Source organism: Gymnodraco acuticeps, unplaced genomic scaffold (assembly GCF_902827175.1).
Source record: "Gymnodraco acuticeps unplaced genomic scaffold, fGymAcu1.1, whole genome shotgun sequence".
Lineage (NCBI taxonomy): Eukaryota > Metazoa > Chordata > Actinopteri > Perciformes > Bathydraconidae > Gymnodraco > Gymnodraco acuticeps.
Window position 1 is genome coordinate 3,115 of NW_022990328.1, and position 18,313 is coordinate 21,427.

At 42.8% G+C, this 18,313-nt stretch overlaps 1 protein-coding gene across 2 annotated transcripts; it reads left to right on the forward strand.

The window, feature by feature from the left end:
- Positions 1-236: 236 nt before the first annotated feature.
- LOC117550668 (zinc finger and BTB domain-containing protein 45-like) lies at positions 237-15,894 on the forward strand (the record flags this gene model as incomplete). Of its 2 annotated transcripts, none has more annotated exon segments than XM_034223145.1 (5): positions 237-553; positions 2,126-3,434; positions 4,382-4,510; positions 13,411-13,551; positions 15,627-15,894. In XM_034223145.1, coding segments are annotated over 4 exon segments (1,579 nt in total), but the record flags the coding sequence as incomplete, so codon positions are not given.
- Between the last annotated feature and the right edge of the window lie 2,419 nt (positions 15,895-18,313).

The following is an 18,313-nucleotide window of genomic DNA, read 5'->3' on the forward strand; positions in this document are numbered from 1 at the left end:
CACAGCATATATAATGGCTTGCCAAGCTGGCGTTGCTCTGTATGGGCTGTAAGTGTTGTTTCTTTATTTTTTGCAGTATTGTTGTGATTTAATATTGACTAATTATTCATTAGATGCATGTAAACTAAGGTGCATATTACACATCTATTTAAACAAGTTCTATATGCTTTAGTGTGCATCATTCTTTTGTTAGTGTTTCCTGCAGTGTGTGGGTGTGTACAGGTGTGCTCACATGCATTTCTGTGCCTCCACGTCTCAGTCTGATGTGATAAAATCTGTGTACAGGAATGTGTCCTACTTTATAAAAGGGTGTGAATGAGAGAGGAGCATACAGCATATATTATATGTGTGGATTGCCTAGCTGGCGTTAAAGCACGAGAAACTCCACATCCCTTGTCTGTGTGCAAGACAGTCCGTGTGAGTATGAGAGTGTGTGTTTGCGTGTGTGTTTGTTTCCAGCTCTCACCAGGTTGGGTGTGTTAACACTGAGAGCTTCCTGCTGCATCCATCTGCCTCAAACTCAACAGCGCCGAGCTGTCACTGCACATTGCGGGTAGGTGATCACGATTAAACAACCTGGGACACGGTTCAACTAACACGAGTGTCACGTTAACGCACTTTGTGCCAAACAAAAGGGTGGTGGTAGCCCGTTAGCATGGCATGCTAACGTAACTAGTTGTGTCAATTTGAGCTAGCTAGCTAGTAAACCGAGCTAGGTTAGCATTGTAATGGAGCTAGCTCCGATAGCTGCTTTTATGTGTCACGATAGGCACGATGGCGAGGCTCATTTTGCATAAAGAAAATCTGTACATTTCGTGCAGATTTCCGTGCGGGTGTCAAGTGGCTAATGTCAACAGCTAACGCTAAGCTAACGGCTTAACTCAGGTTAGTTCTGGTTAGCTTGTCACCGTTAACCTGGAGCTAACGTCGTTGCTCGGAAACTGGAACTGACAGTTTACACTTAATAAACAAAGGGTTATGATTGTCCAGATTCTACTACCTCACTCTTTGTGCATCTAACAGACAAATGTATCTTTGGTGTTGCGTTACCGGCCACCCGCTGTGAATAATGGCCAAATAAACTGACCTGAGGGAACTGTTGGGCTCGCGCACTGCACGTGTTGTCATTTGTCCAGGACAGGTGTTCCAGAGGATGCACGAGACTTGATTGAGGAATTCATTAACATATCATGTAGTTGTCTGCTTCAAATACAGCCGTGTTTCTTAGCTCTAACATGGCACACATCGGTGTACAAAAAGCATGCATGATTGTTAGCTTTAGTATTGTAATATGTTCTTGTATTATTATAAGTATTGCAGTTGTCATTCAAAGTAGGGCTGCCACATCTCAATTAAATGATCTTTCGATTTCTTAATAATATGGTTACATACATATGATTATGTGTGTTCTAGTTGATCTGAAAAGCATTTAAAAACCCAAATATGTTCATTTTACTGTCACTCGATGTAGGTCCGCCACTTCTAAAAAAGATAGATTTCTATCTGGTCTTAGTCAACTAAGATTTCTTAAGTCAATAAGTTATTTTGTATTTCTAAGGAGTGTCAAAGTGTTGCTTTACCATGCTCCTTTGTGGAGAGACTCAGGTTTACAGATCTGTCTATCGTATCAACTAATCATGAGTGTCAAAGAACATTCATCTGTTTGCAACTCATATATCAATATTCCAATGACTGTAGACTATTCTGCACCGTTTCTATTATATTCTGTTTCTGTTGTATTATATTTTATTTACTTGTACTATTTTATCTGTGTTATTGTGTTGCTCTGTTGGAGGAGCCTGTGACCTAAGATTATAATGACAATTACAAAGCCTTGAAACCTTGAAGTCATCTAAGAAATTCTGAAGTCGAGGACACCTATAATTAAAAGCAAAGGAAACAAATTCTAACATTTTAGAAACTGGAATCAGGAACTTCAAAGGATGACATTCTTGGAGATGATTGATCCTTTATTTCTGAATGTTTAACAGCTGCTTAGTGTTTCATCAAAGTCAACTTTATTGTCAATCTTTCAGTTTGTGTGTACAGTCGGAGAGATCGAAATGCCGTTTCCCACAATCCCGAATACAACATTAATCGTTCTCTTTCTGATTTATCTCAACAGGGTTGTGAAAAAGAAAGGGACGCTGGTGGAAACCCCCCTCTCTCTCAGGACAACACACTTATCTGCTCGCTCGCTCACTCTCTCTCCCAAATCAGAGACTCATGACTGTTTGAGGGAAAACGGACCCACCGTGGCCCATGCACTGTACCCGTTTCCCTCCCTGTCCTCCTTATCCCTCAAGCTGTCGCAGAACCCCAGACACCTGCCCCCTCTCCCTCACCCCCACTCCCACTCCCATCCGATCCCCAGCGACTCGCCGCCTCCCGCCATGGTGTCCGGCACAGAGACCGTGCACTACATCCACCTCCACAACTCCAGCCAGTCGGTGCTGGAGGCCCTGAGAACGCAGCGGCGCGAAGGCCTTTTCTGCGACGTCACGGTAAGGATACACGACGCCTCGCTACGAGCACACGCCTGCGTCCTGGCCGCCGGAAGCCCCTTCTTCCAGGACAAACTCCTCCTGGGTCACTCTGAGATCTCCGTGCCCCCTCTGGTGCCCGCGGAAACCGTCAAGCAGCTGGTGGATTTCATGTACAGCGGTTCCTTGGTGGTGCTGCAATCCCAGGCCCTCTGCATCCTCACTGCCGCCAGCATCCTGCAGATTAAGACGGTTATTGACGAGTGTACTCAGATTATCTCTCAGAGGAAAGCGGCGGCTACAGCAGCGGCGGCGGCGGCAGCGGCGGCAGCAGGAGGCGGAGGTGGAGGAGGAGGAGGAGGGATGCTCGGAGGAGTTCTCCCTAAACAAGAACAGCGAGGCGGGGGGAAAGGGAGAGAAAGCGGGGGCGGTGGGAGCTGCTCTGTGGGTGCAAGCGGAGGTGGAGCGTACGCAAACTTCCCCAACTTCATGGCAGAATGTGCAGCTAGTAACATGGGCGGCGGGTTAGGAGTCGCCAATGTTAACGATTCGGTTCAAATGGAGCAAGCTAACACGGTGAGTTTGATGTCTTTGGGCGACTTGGGACCAGGATCCATGTGTGGTGGAAACGACGGGGCAATCCTCATGAAGCAGAACTCCAGCTGCACTCAGGACGTCCGGTACAAGCTGCGGGACCTTTTGGCGCAGACGGCAAACGGAGCGGGCAGCACGGGGAACCTGTCGGCCGGGTGCAGCTCCGGCGTGGGCAGCGTCGACAGCATCGGCAGGGACAGTCTCAGAGGAAACGCCGGCGATCTATCGGACGAGCTGGTGGCGATGGAGCGGTACAGCGAGGAGGAGGAGCACGACGGCAGGGATCGGGGGAGAGAGGGAGACCGAGACAGAGGGGCGAGTCACAGCCGGAAACAGAGGCAACCGCTCAGGCACCAGGTATCAGAATCAGAAACAATTCAATTCAAATGTAGTTATATAGCCCAATATCACAAAACACATTTCTCTCAGAGGGCTTCACAAATCAACAAACATGAATGATAATGTAAAAACAACCAACATATCTGAGAATATAGTAAAAATGACAAGATAAATGGGAAAATACCAACGAATGGGTACAAAACACAATGACACAAATACAGTTAGATTTACAATAATTACAATTCCATAAAATCTGAATCGGAATACCTTTTTTTGTCCCACAGAGGGGAATCAGAAACATGTTTATTACCAAGTACGAGGAATTTGACTTGATGTCATGGTGCATACATAAAAGTAAAAAAAAAACACTATTTTCAGAAAGCTATAATAACATTAAAAAATATGGTAAAATAAAATATAGCAGTATTTACAAATAGAATGGAATAAAATATGTGCAGTAATACAAATAAATAAAAGACAGATTAATGTTAACGAAGAAGCATGCATAAAAAAATATTAAAGAACAAAAGTACGTTAAATAAAGTAAATATATTAAGGTGAGTAGGAGCTGCTGTAACAGGAACCAGTTTAGGTAAGGGGAAGGGTTTCCATGGTTACAGCTTTCAGGCACGCAGAGCTGCTTTGCTTTTTCGCTTCTTTTTCCTTTTGCTGCTTTTTTCCCTCTTCTCACACACCACACACTGACTGCAGATGTTCCTGCACTTTGCACAGTTGAAGAGGAGCTCTCGCCTCAACTTCTGCAGTAATTGCCTTGTTGATGTTCTATGGACTTCTGCTCATTCACTGTAGGTCGTTAAACTTATCAGTTCACCGGCTTTTAAAAAGGAGCTCTAACTAACTCCATATGCTGTGATCTTCTGCCTTTTAAGCTCCTGCAACTAAGGCAAACGTTATCTCTTTACTACTTTGCATTGAAATGGGGTGTTTTTCTTTCTCCTGGTCAGGTGCTGGGAGGAGAAGGCGTGGTGGTGAAAGATGAAGGCGTTCAGGATGGGACCATCTATTCCATGCAGGACGGGAGAAGAGATGGACAGCAGGAAGGCTCCCAGGAACCCATGGCGGGATTTGGACAGGTGGGTTTAACTCAGAGGTGCCTACGAAAAAGGCCAACTGAAAATGTACGGATTCTCTTACATTTGGCCAAAGAGGGGAACTTTTCAGAAATACCTTGATGTGTAAGATGGGTTTTTTTATACTCTTTTTATTGTCATTTTTTAAAACATACATGTACACCATACACCCGCTTACATACATACAACATGCACCCGCATACATACATACACCATGCACCCGCATACATACATCATACACCCGCATACATACATACAACATGCACCCGCATACATACATACAACATGCACCCGCATACATACAACATGCACCCGCATACATACATACAACATGCACCCGCATACATACATACAACATGCACCCGCATACATACATACAACCATACACCCGCATACATACATACAACATGCACCCGCATACATACAACATGCACCCGCATACATACAACATGCACCCGCATACATACAACATGCACCCGCATACATACATACAACATACACCCGCATACATACATACAACATACACCCGCATACATACATACAACATGCACCCGCATACATACATACAACATGCACCCGCATACATACATACACCATGCCCCCGCATACATACATACAACATGCACCCGCATACATACTACAACATGCACCCGCATACATACATACACCATACACCCGCATACATACATACAACATGCACCCGCATACATACATACAACATGCACCCGCATACATACATACAACATACACCCGCATACATACATACAACATGCCACCCGCACATACATACATACAAACATGCACCGCAAACTACAATACATACAACATGCACCCGCATACATACATACAACATGCACCCGCATACATACATCATACACCCGCATACATACATACACCATACACCCGCATACATACATACAACATGCACCCGCATACATACATACAACATGCACCCGCATACATACATACAACATGCACCTACATACATACAACATGCACCCGCATACATACATACATCATACACCCGCATACATACATACAACATGCACCTACATACATACATACAACATGCACCCACATACATACATACATCATACACCCGCATACATACATACAACATGCACCCGCATACATACATACAACATGCACCCGCATACATACATACAACATGCACCCGCATACATACAACATGCACCCGCATACATACTACAACATGCACCCGCATACATACTACATGCACCCGCATACATACATACAACATGCACCCGCATACATACATACAACAAGCACCCGCATACATACATACAACATACACCCGCATACATACATACAACATACACCCGCATACATACAACATGCACCCGCATACATACATACAACATACACCCGCATACATACAACATGCACCCGCATACATACATACAACATGCACCCGCATACATACATACAACATGCACCCGCATACATACATACAACATGCACCCGCATACATACATACAACATGCACCTACATACATACATACAACATGCACCCGCATACATACAACATGCACCCGCATACATACATACATACAACATGCACCCGCATACATACAACATGCACCCGCATACATACATACATACAACATGCACCCGCATACATACATACATACAACATGCACCCGCATACATACATACAACATGCACCCGCTTACATACATACAACATGCACCCGCATACATACATACAACATGCACCGGCATACATACATACAACATGCACCCGCATACATACATACAACATGCACCCGCATACATACATACAACATGCACCCGCATACATACATACAACATGCACCCGCATACATACATACACCATACACCCACATACATACACCATACACCCGCATACATACATACAACATGCACCCGCATACATACAACATGCACCCGCTTACATACATCATACACCCGCATACATACATCATACACCCGCATACATACATCATACACCCGCATACATACATACATCATACACCCGCATACATACATACAACATGCACCCGCATACATACATACAACATGCACCTACATACATACATACAACATGCACCCGCATACATACATACATCATACACCCGCATACATACATACATCATACACCCGCATACATACATACAACATGCACCCGCATACATACAACATGCACCCGCATACATACATACAACATGCACCCGCATACATACTACAACATGCACCCGCATACATACATACAACATGCACCCGCATACATACTACAACATGCACCCGCATACATACAACATGCACCCGCATACATACATACAACATGCACCCCGCATACATACATACACCATGCACCCCCATACATACATACAACATGCACCCGCATACATACATACACCATGCACCCGCATACATACATACAACATGCACCCGCATACATACATACACCATGCACCCGCATACATACATACAACATGCACCCGCATACATACAACATGCACCTACATACATACATACAACATGCACCCGCATACATACTACAACATGCACCCGCATACATACATACAACATGCACCCGCATACATACATACAACATGCACCGCCATACATACATACAACATGCACCCGCATACATACATACAACATGCACCCGCATACATACTACAACATGCACCCGCATACATACTACAACATGCACCCGCATACATACAACATGCACCCGCATACATACTACAACATTCACCCGCATACATACATACAACATGCACCCGCATACATACATACAACATGCACCCGCATACATACATACAACATGCACCCGCATACATACATACAACATGCACCCGCATACATACATACAACATGCACCCGCATACATACATACAACATGCACCCGCATACATACATACAACATGCACCCGCATACATACATACAACATGCACCCGCATACATACATACAACATGCACCCGCATACATACATACAACATGCACCCGCATACATACATACAACATGCACCCGCATACATAAACATACACCTTACAACATGCACCCGCATACATACATACAACATGCACCCGCATACATACATACAACATGCACCCGCATACATACATACAACATGCACCCGCATACATACTACAACATGCACCCGCATACATACATACAACATGCACCCGCATACATACTACAACATGCACCCGCATACATACATACAACATGCACCCGCATACATACATACAACATGCACCCGCATACATACATACAACATGCACCCGCATACATACATACAACATGCACCCGCATACATACATACAACATGCACCCGCATACATACCTACAACATGCACCCCGCATACATACATACAACATGCACCCGCAATACATACAACATGCCACCTTACATTACATACATACAACATGCACCCGCATAATACATACACAACATTACACCCGCATACATTACATACAAACATACACCCGCATACATACATACAACATACACCCGCATACATACATACAACATCCACCGACATACATACATACACATTGCACCCTACATACATCAACAAACATGCACACCCGGCATACATACATACAACATGCACCCGATACATACAAACATTCACCCGCATACATACAATGCAACCCTCATAATACATACAACATGCACCTCATCATACATACAACATGCACCCGCATACATACATACAACATGCACCTACATACATACATACAACATGCACCAGCATACATACATACAACATGCACCCGCATACATACATACAACATGCACCCGCATACATACATACAACATGCACCCGCATACATACATACAACATGCACCCGCATACATACTACAACATGCCCGCTACATACATACAACATGCACCCGCATACATACTACAACATGCACCCGCATACATACATACAACATGCACCCGCATACATACATACAACATGCACCCGCATACATACATACAACATGCACCCGCATACATACATACAACATGCACCCGCATACATACATACAACATGCACCCGCATACATACTACAACATGCACCCGCATACATACATACAACATGCACCTACATACATACATACAACATGCACCCGCATACATACATACAACATACACCCGCATACATACATACAACATACACCCGCATACATACATACAACATACACCCGCATACATACATACAACATGCACCCGCATACATACATACAACATGCACCTACATACATACATACAACATGCACCCGCATACATACATACAACATGCACCCGCATACATACATACAACATGCACCGCATACATACAACATGCACCCGCATACATACATACAACATGCACCTACATACATACATACAACATGCACCCGCATACATACATACAACATGCACCCGCATACATACATACAACATGCACCTACATACATACATACAACATGCACCCGCATACATACTACAACATGCACCGCATACATACATACAACATGCACCCGCATACATACATACAACATGCCCCGCTACATACATACAACATGCACCCGCATACATACATACAACATGCACCGCATACATACATACACATGCACCCGCATACATACATACAACATGCACCGCATACATACAACATGCACCCGCATACATACAACATGCACCCGCATACATACTACAACATGCACCCGCATACATACATACAACATGCACCCGCATACATACATACAACATGCACCTACATACATACATACAACATGCACCCGCATACATACATACAACATACACCCGCATACATACATACAACATGCACCCGCATACATACATACAACCTGCACCCGCATACATACATACAACATGCACCCGCATACATACATACAACATGCACCCGCATACATACATACAACATGCACCCGCCTACATACATACAACATGCACCCGCATACATACATACAACATGCACCTACATACATACAACATACACCCGCATACATACATACAACATGCACCTGCATACATACATACAACATGCACCCGCATACATGCATACAACATGCACCCGCATACATACATACATACAACATGCACCCGCATACATACATACAACATGCACCCGCATACATACTACAACATGCACCCGCATACATACATACAACATGCACCCGCATACATACATACAACATGCACCCGCATACATACTACAACATGCACCCGCCTAACATACCTACAACATGCACCCGCATTACATACATACAACATGCACCCGCATACATACATACAACATGCACCCGCATACATACATACAACATGCACCCGCATACATACATACAACATGCACCCGCATACATACACAACATGCACCCGCATACATACATACAACATGCACCCGCATACATACATACAACATGCACCCGCATACATACATACATCATACACCCGCATACATACATACAACATGCACCCGCATACATACATACAACATGCACCCCGCATACATACATACAACATGCACCCGCATACATACATACAACATGCACCCGCATACATACTACAACATGCACCCACATACATACATACACCATGCACCCGCATACATACATACAACATGCACCCGCATACATACTACAACATGCACCCGCATACATACACCATGCACCCCGCATACATACTACAACATGCACCCGCATACATCCATACACCATGCACCCCGCATACATACATACAACATGCACCCGCTTACATACATACACCATGCACCCGCATACATACTACAACATGCACCCGCATACATACATACAACATGCACCCGCATACATACATACAACATGCACCCGCATACATACTCAAATGTGTGCAGAATAGTTACTGCACATATAACATACATCTCTCCATTGGTGGCAATAATCTCACCTTAATCGTGTATGAGGGTTTTCAGTCTGTGGCTATAAGGATGGTTTTATTGTCTCGTGCTTTTACATTCGTTTTGTTTTGTCCTATCGGTTTTGTCTAAATGTATTTATGCTGCTTTTTTATTTATGTATTGATGTACAGCACTTTGGTCAACTCTGTTGTTTTTAAATGTGCTATATAAATAAAATGGGATTGCATGTAGCAAGATATCTATGTATATCAGCTAACATACCAATTACTTAAATACAGAGAGAAGATTAATAAGAATAATAAATCATCATCATAATGGCCTGAGGTGTGGCGTCATTACAATGAGAAACATCCAATAGAAGGGGAAGAAAACATTATTCTCACTATTTCTGTCACAACTCTTGAAAGGAGAGAAAACACAGCGGAGCGGATTTATGCCGCAGCCTGCTGCAGACAACACAAGGAACATCTGCCACACAGGACGCAGCTACAGGCCTGTCAGTATGTTCCTCTAAAGTGCTGCAGAGTCACTCACGACATGAAATGGAGCAATTTGGGAGGAGGTTAGGGCGTTGTGTTTTTCATGTGAAGGAAAGCATGTGATCATCCATTTACCCAGCACTGCTTGAAATAATCTAATCTTCTGAACATGAGCAGTCTCACTGTTCTGCTCTTTAGATCATTTGACACAGTGTGAAAACATCTCATCACAAACCTTTGAAACCTGATTCATCTTCGAGCATTGCTTTTCATTTTGGAAGTGTAAGACAAAAAGGAGCCTCCGATTGTGGTACCTTAGCCATTTTACAAATCGTGTTTTTTACTTATCTTTCTACTAATGAAGAAGAAGAAGATTCAACTTATTGTCATTACGTAGTACAGGTACCATGTAACGAAATAGTTTCTCTGCATTTGACCCATCCTAGTGTTAGGAGCAGTGCGCTGCCATTAAGTACGGCGCCCGGGGAGCAGTGTAGGGAGCGGTGCCTTGCTCAGGGACACCTCGGTAGCACTTGGTCTTTCCGGGACTTGAACTGGTGACCTTCCAGTTGCCAAGCCAAGTCCCTATGGACTTCGCCACCACCGCCCATTTGATCCTTTTCAAATGTCAAGACTATTCATGCCCAATATTGAGAGATGGTTTCATCTCAAAATAACTTATTATGAAAAGAGTTAGAGGTATGATAAAATACACTGTGAGACATTTAAAGGTCCCGTGTCATGGCCATTTCTACTGATCATAATTCCACTGTTGAGGTCTACTAGCATAGATTTAAATTGTTCAATGTTCCAAACTCACATTGGTTTCTCACAGCATCTCTGTATAGTGTGTGTATTCACTCTCTGTCCTACACGGCTTGTTGGAGCTCCTGCCCCCCCCCTCCCTGTGAGCCCACTGTGCTCTGATTGGTCAGCTCGCCCACTCTGTTCTGATGAGTCCACCACCGTTACAGCGGGACATCAGTGATTATGTGTTACTATGGCGTTTGTTAGCAACCAGGAAATGACACCAGTAATGACAAACAGATGAGAATGCTGCGTGGGGTCTGGGTGCCGTGTTGGCGGGATGTTGCGGGGCTCGCTGCTCCGCCCTTTGAGGCTCGAGGAGCGGACAGTGTGAGCTGGGTTACTGGTGTTGTTTCCTGGTTGCTGCGTGGGGTCTGCGGGACATCGCGAATGGATGCGGTAAGGGGGGGTGCTGAGGGGGCTGCAGCACCCCCATCTGCGAGGCTCCACTAGCGAAAATAAAAAAATGAGATGTTGCAGGTTATCTTCTGCTATCTTAAGCCGTCAAAAGTGTAAAAGTATACCTTAGACTCGGCAAGGAGAAGTAAAGCTTCAGGATATAATCAAACAAACCGCTATACCGTTAACTGACAGTGTTAGCTGATCTAAAATGAATGCTAGAGGAGCTAGCAAGATTTTCCACTGATTCCGATATCCTTCTTATTGTATAAGTAGTTAGCCTAGCTGCAAATAGCGCCAACGTCTCAACAATGTTCTTCTACTGGGACATGTGTCCATGCTCTAATGTTCAAAAAGCTCTTCATTGTTCTCATACTGTCTGTGCTGCAGCACCTCTTTTCACCCTCTGTCTGAAACCAGAGCCCAGTCTGCTCTGATTGGTTAGCTGGCCGACTCTGTTGTGATTGGTCAACCGCTTAGAGATGTCCCGCCCCTTAGCCTATCACGTACAATGTGTTGGAGCGCTAGCCAATAGAAGCGCAAGTGTTACAAAGTGATGTCACTATGTTATGGAAGTAAACAAAGGAGTCCAATGGAGGCGTTTCAGGCAGGGGAACTTTGGGATTTTAGCCTTTAGCATGTTATGTTATGCTATTAATGTTAATTCTTGATGAATGATGAAAGGTTACTTAAACATTTTTTTCTTAATGTTCTAAAATTGTTTGGGCCCCCGTGGTGAGGTTGTTTGGGGTGGCCAATAGGGTGGCCAGGATTCACCCCCCAGCTCCGCCACTGTTATCCCCCTGACAAACAGAAACAGTCCTGTTGGGACCCTGCTCCCTTCACGTCAGACGAGCTTCACTCACCCTGGTATTTCTTCACACATTATCTCCCCGGCAGCCATACGTTAAAGTGTACCTTTGATCCCTGCTGTTTTGACAGAAATGCAGCGCGACTGGTCGGACCGCTCTGTACAAGTTGATCTTTCCAACGTCACTCTCGCATGTGGACGATAGGGGTAAACAATAGGTTGTAAATGCAAATACTGGGGGACGTGGTCTGTAGGTATATGTACAAGAGAGGAGACGCAGTGAAGGACCCAAAACATATGTAGTTAGGGTTTTGTTTCTTTATGCACACATTCATCAAGGGAGACGAGGAAGTTGTGAATCTATGGAGCAGGTAATCGTTCAGTACTTAAAGATACAGTATGTTATTTATCTGAAGCCGAAAACATGAAATCTATTGAAGCTGCTGTTGTCAGTTTTCCTGAGATATGAGTTGGGTTCTTTAATTATTTATCCTGTGTGTTTTTGTGTGTATTTTCAGAATTTTTACGATGAGCAGGGGGTGTTTTCGGAGAGTTTCTGGCCCCAGAGTGAGCCTCCTCAGGCCATGGCTTTCAACCCCAGAGGGAGGGTCAACAAGCCCCTGACTCCCCCTCCCACCTCTCAGTCCATCAACAACCAGGTCAGTGTGCTCAGCCGCTCATAAGCAACACCTAATTATATTCAAGCTGTACTGCAATTACAGAAACACTTTGGAAATTGCATATCGTTTTCTGATGACTTTCAAGGACATTTTTATTAATTAGGAACTCTCTTTTTAATTAAATATCTAAATGTTATGGAATTCTGATACCAGATAATTCTCCAGTATCTTAATATTAACATTAATTATTAAATATGGAGAAAAATCAAGCTCAAGATGTATAAGACAGATCACTTTAACTACAAATAATACAGAATCCAAGCAGAATTTAACACATAGAAGCTCTAGGGAAACTCAGAACAATGAAACGGGTGATGGAGTTTTTTTTAGATGCAGTCTACTCATTTTGATTGACAGGTGTGTCAACCAATGGAGCCTCTTTCCTTATTTACCCATAATATATATGTATAAACAGATATACACCCTCACACACACACACACACACGCATAAACAGCTGTCTATGCATACATGTTTACCGCACACTATTATTATACTTTAAATACAACCCAAAAAATACATGATAATGATTATGAAGGAATACATTATAATTAGGGCCGGGACTTTAACGCGTTAATTAAGATTAATTAATTACGCAAAAATTAACGCGTTAAAAAAATTAACGCATTTTAATCGCACTTATTTTTGCACCACGGAACGTTTCTCACTGGATGAGTTTCAGGCGTACCGATTATACTGGAGCACCAACTAACGTTCATGACTTCAGACAACAAACCACAGTGAACAACAGTGGGAAATGTTGTTTAAAAAAACGGACGGATGAAAGCGTCGATAAGAGCACGGTTGTGTGCAAATTATGCAAAAAGGAATTCGCATATCACCGCAGCACATCAAGCCTCAAGTATCACCTCAATGCAAAACATATAGCAGCTAGCGTGGAAGCTAGCGTGGACGTTAGCCTCTTTTATCGCGTTCACACCAAAAAGAGCCGGTACTAAAATGTGTTCATGAGAACCTTTTTACCCCCACGAAAGTCCCTGCTAGAGAGCAGAGAGCTGCTAGAGAGCAGGGACTTTCGTACGGATCTCTTGTGAGAAAAGAGCTATATGTCTGATTGGCTGGGCGGATTGCAAACCACGCCCCGTAAAACTCCAAAAAGTTTTGTGAAGCCGCCATTTTATTATCCTCGCATTAGCATTATTAGCATTAGCATTAGCCCAGCGCAGAAACGCAGAGAGACTAACTTATGGCAACACAAAATAAAACATGGGAGCGGTGGAGATGAGGAGATGTCGGCGTTCTGGCGATTTACTCGGAAGGCTTCAGTAGAAGCTGCTGGGACTCCCAGCAGCTTCTACTGAAGCCAGTCCCCAACTTCCGCCCGGGGACTTTGGGCGGCAGTATACGCCGTGAAGTGGTTTGCGGCCTGCCAGTAAACCCAAAGCAGAAGAAGAAGAAGTGACGTCATCGGCTTCATTTGCCTAATCCACCCCCAGGTTCAAAGAGTTCTCATGAACTAAGTTCTCATGAACCTTTGTGGGAAAAGTACTGCGGTGTGAATGCGCCTAATGGTATACTAAAATCCATGTGAACAATATTGCTTCTCACTGTTCTCAGGTCAAATATTTATATGTGATTAAAAATGCGATTAATTTCGATTAATTAATTACAAAGCCTCTAATTAATTAGATTAATTTTTTTAATCGAGTCCCGGCCCTAATTATAATAACACATTACTTAATTAAATCCTTGAAAAAACGTTATCAACTTCTAGGTTTATTTTAGTTCTCAAATACCATTTGTTGTGTAGATATGGAATAGAAATACAATGCAATTTCAGATGATCTTTTAAACAGCACAGCAGAGAGAGAGAACATCGACCCCCTCCCCTTATATTTGTAAATATCTAAACAAAATAAATACAAACAAGGAAATATAAAAACATGTTCACAGTTAATTTTCACATTTATTCTGATTGTGACTATCTTTTGAACAAAACAGAACGGCACAAATCAAAGAATCGTATTGTAGATATCTAAACAAAAGAAAGGACATTTTCTCCGGCGCTAACAGTTGACGTTTTCTTCGTCCTCAGCTCCTCTTCCAGTACCCAGTGAGCCAATCGCAGCCATCCCCCTTCTATGTGGGCGGGCCAATGGGTGGGATTGACAGCATGGCGGGGGCGGAGCCAACTCAACAGGCTCCACCTCCTGCGCCAATGACCCCGGCCCCGCCCCCTCCCGCCTCCTCGGCAGGCCCCTCCCCTTCCTCCCAGGGATCTGAGACCTCGTTCGACTGCACGCACTGTGGCAAATCTTTACGTTCCAGGAAGAACTACAGCAAGCACATGTTCATCCACTCCGGTAAGACTCCAGAGGAGTAGTGGAGTACAAATACTTCGTTACTGTACATAAGTACATCGTTCTGGTTTCAGTACTTTACTCCACTACTTGTTTTTCTGACGACTTTTTACTTTGACTTCTTACATGTTGAACTCAAATACCTGTACTTTCTACTTCTTACATGTTGAACACAAATACCTGTACTTTCTACTTCTTACATGTTGAACACAAATACCTGTACTTTCGACTTCTTACATGTTGAACACAAATACCTGAACTTTCTACTTCTTACATGTTGAACTCAAATACCTGTACTTTCTACTTCTTACATGTTGAACTCAAATACCTGTACTTTCTACTTCTTACATGTTGAACTCAAATACCTGTACTTTCTACTTCTTACATGTTGAACTCAAATACCTGTACTTTCTACTTCTCACATTTTGAACACAAATACCTGTACTTCTACTTCTTACATGTTGAACTCAAATACCTGTACTTTCTACTTCTTACATGTTGAACTCAAATACCTGTACTTTCTACTTCTTACATGTTGAACTCAAATACCTGTACTTTCTACTTCTTACATGTTGAACTCAAATACCTGTACTTTCTACTTCTCTCATTTCCCAAACAGCTGGTTCCTTTAGTCTGAATGTGTGTTTGATGCGTGATCATTATTCTTTAGAGTCATTGCGTGCCTATTAATTTGAACACGATCCGTGTATCCATCATTTCCTGGTTCTTCTCTAAAGAAGAGGGACCAATGGAAACGTTGTCATGTTGCCGTTGTTCAGCATGGAAACATTCATTAGCTAACAATGACATTATTGTTCTATTAATTATAAAGGGAGGGTCAGGTACTCTTTAAAAAAGCTGCCTAGTTATGGGTACTTTTTACTGAAGTCCATTTCAAAGCCTCTTTACTTTACTTGAGTAAAGAAGTTTAGTCAGTACTCTCTACTTTCACCAGAGTATTTTTAAACACGAGTATCTATCTTCTACTTGAGTAAAGGATGTGTGTACTTTTGCCCTCTCTGCAAGCCTCATCCTACACCTGGCTTTGTGTCTGATCTATAGTAGTATATTTTGTATAAACGGTCAATCAATTGACGTGGATGCCATGTGTAAAGGGTTGTTTGCCGTGTCAACATCTCAGGTAATTTGGTTTAACGACACATTTACTCGTTGTTGTTCGCCGTCAAAACTCTAATGGAGCTGTTCTCATCGCGGATGTACAGTAAACTAAGAGTTTGAGAAAGGGTTCCACGATATCAGAAAAACATGCGATAACACTGTTTAATATTGCGATAACGATATCACTTATCAGCTGAGTAAATGATACCTCTGTTGGTTGGCAAGACTTGCATCAAACCCGTGTTTGTAGAACTTAATCTTTATTGAAACGTAAATACTTCCAAATAACTAACGTACGTTATTTTTACATACCAGTTTTTTTCTGCCTCGTCTCTCCCCCTTTCATTGCATTCAAAATATGCTATAATGTGAGATGTTAACAGGGACTGATCCATGCAAATGTTCTCTTTGCACAAAAAAGTGATTATTAACTCAATTTGATGCATATAAGGGTATGTTCGTTATACTAGGTCATGTTTCTTACATTTTCTAAAATCGCAAAATATTGCCCTGCCAACAGTGTTACGATATATTGGGATGTATTCAATCTTAACCCATGTCTCATCATACATATTGTATCGTGACATTGTTACATACAGACCTAATGTAAACGGCATATAGACACAGTGTTCTACTGAGGAAAGTGGAACATTTAGCTTCTTAAGCGCAATATTTTTCTCAAATGACCAAAAATAGGCTAAAAAGAGAGTTCATATAAGAGTACATTCATCAGGTGGATTTGAAATGTATATTGACAAAGCTCTGTGACTGCTGGATGTTTGAATACGTGAACAAGTTCATTATAAAAGGATTTATCAAGGCTGTGCGTCGTCTGCCAGAAAGAAAATCCTGCAGCTTGAATTCGTACTTCCTCTCTCAGACGATAAATCTTGAGCTTCTGAAGAGGCGGAGGAAAAGATCTCTGGATGCTGTACAGATATATATATTCCACCATACAGTGGCATTCATTATTGATAACATGGAGGATCCTTTGAAAGCATATACTGTATAGAAAGAACCAACCCTAAACCTGTGAAAGACTTCTTATATCATCTTACCTCTAGTAACTCCAATCTAACACATTTACTTTGAATGATCTAGATCAGGGGTCTCCAACCTTTCTTCATCTGAGAGCTACTTTGAAAAAATGAAAGTGGCCAAGAGCTACTTGCATCACATCGCTTAATTAATCGCACATCAGTTGAATTAAACTTTTGCACACGTGTGAAATTGCAATACCTAACCCTTAAAAGGTCAAACTCTTCACTTCACATCGAGGTCCAAGAAAACAACAATTTCTCAC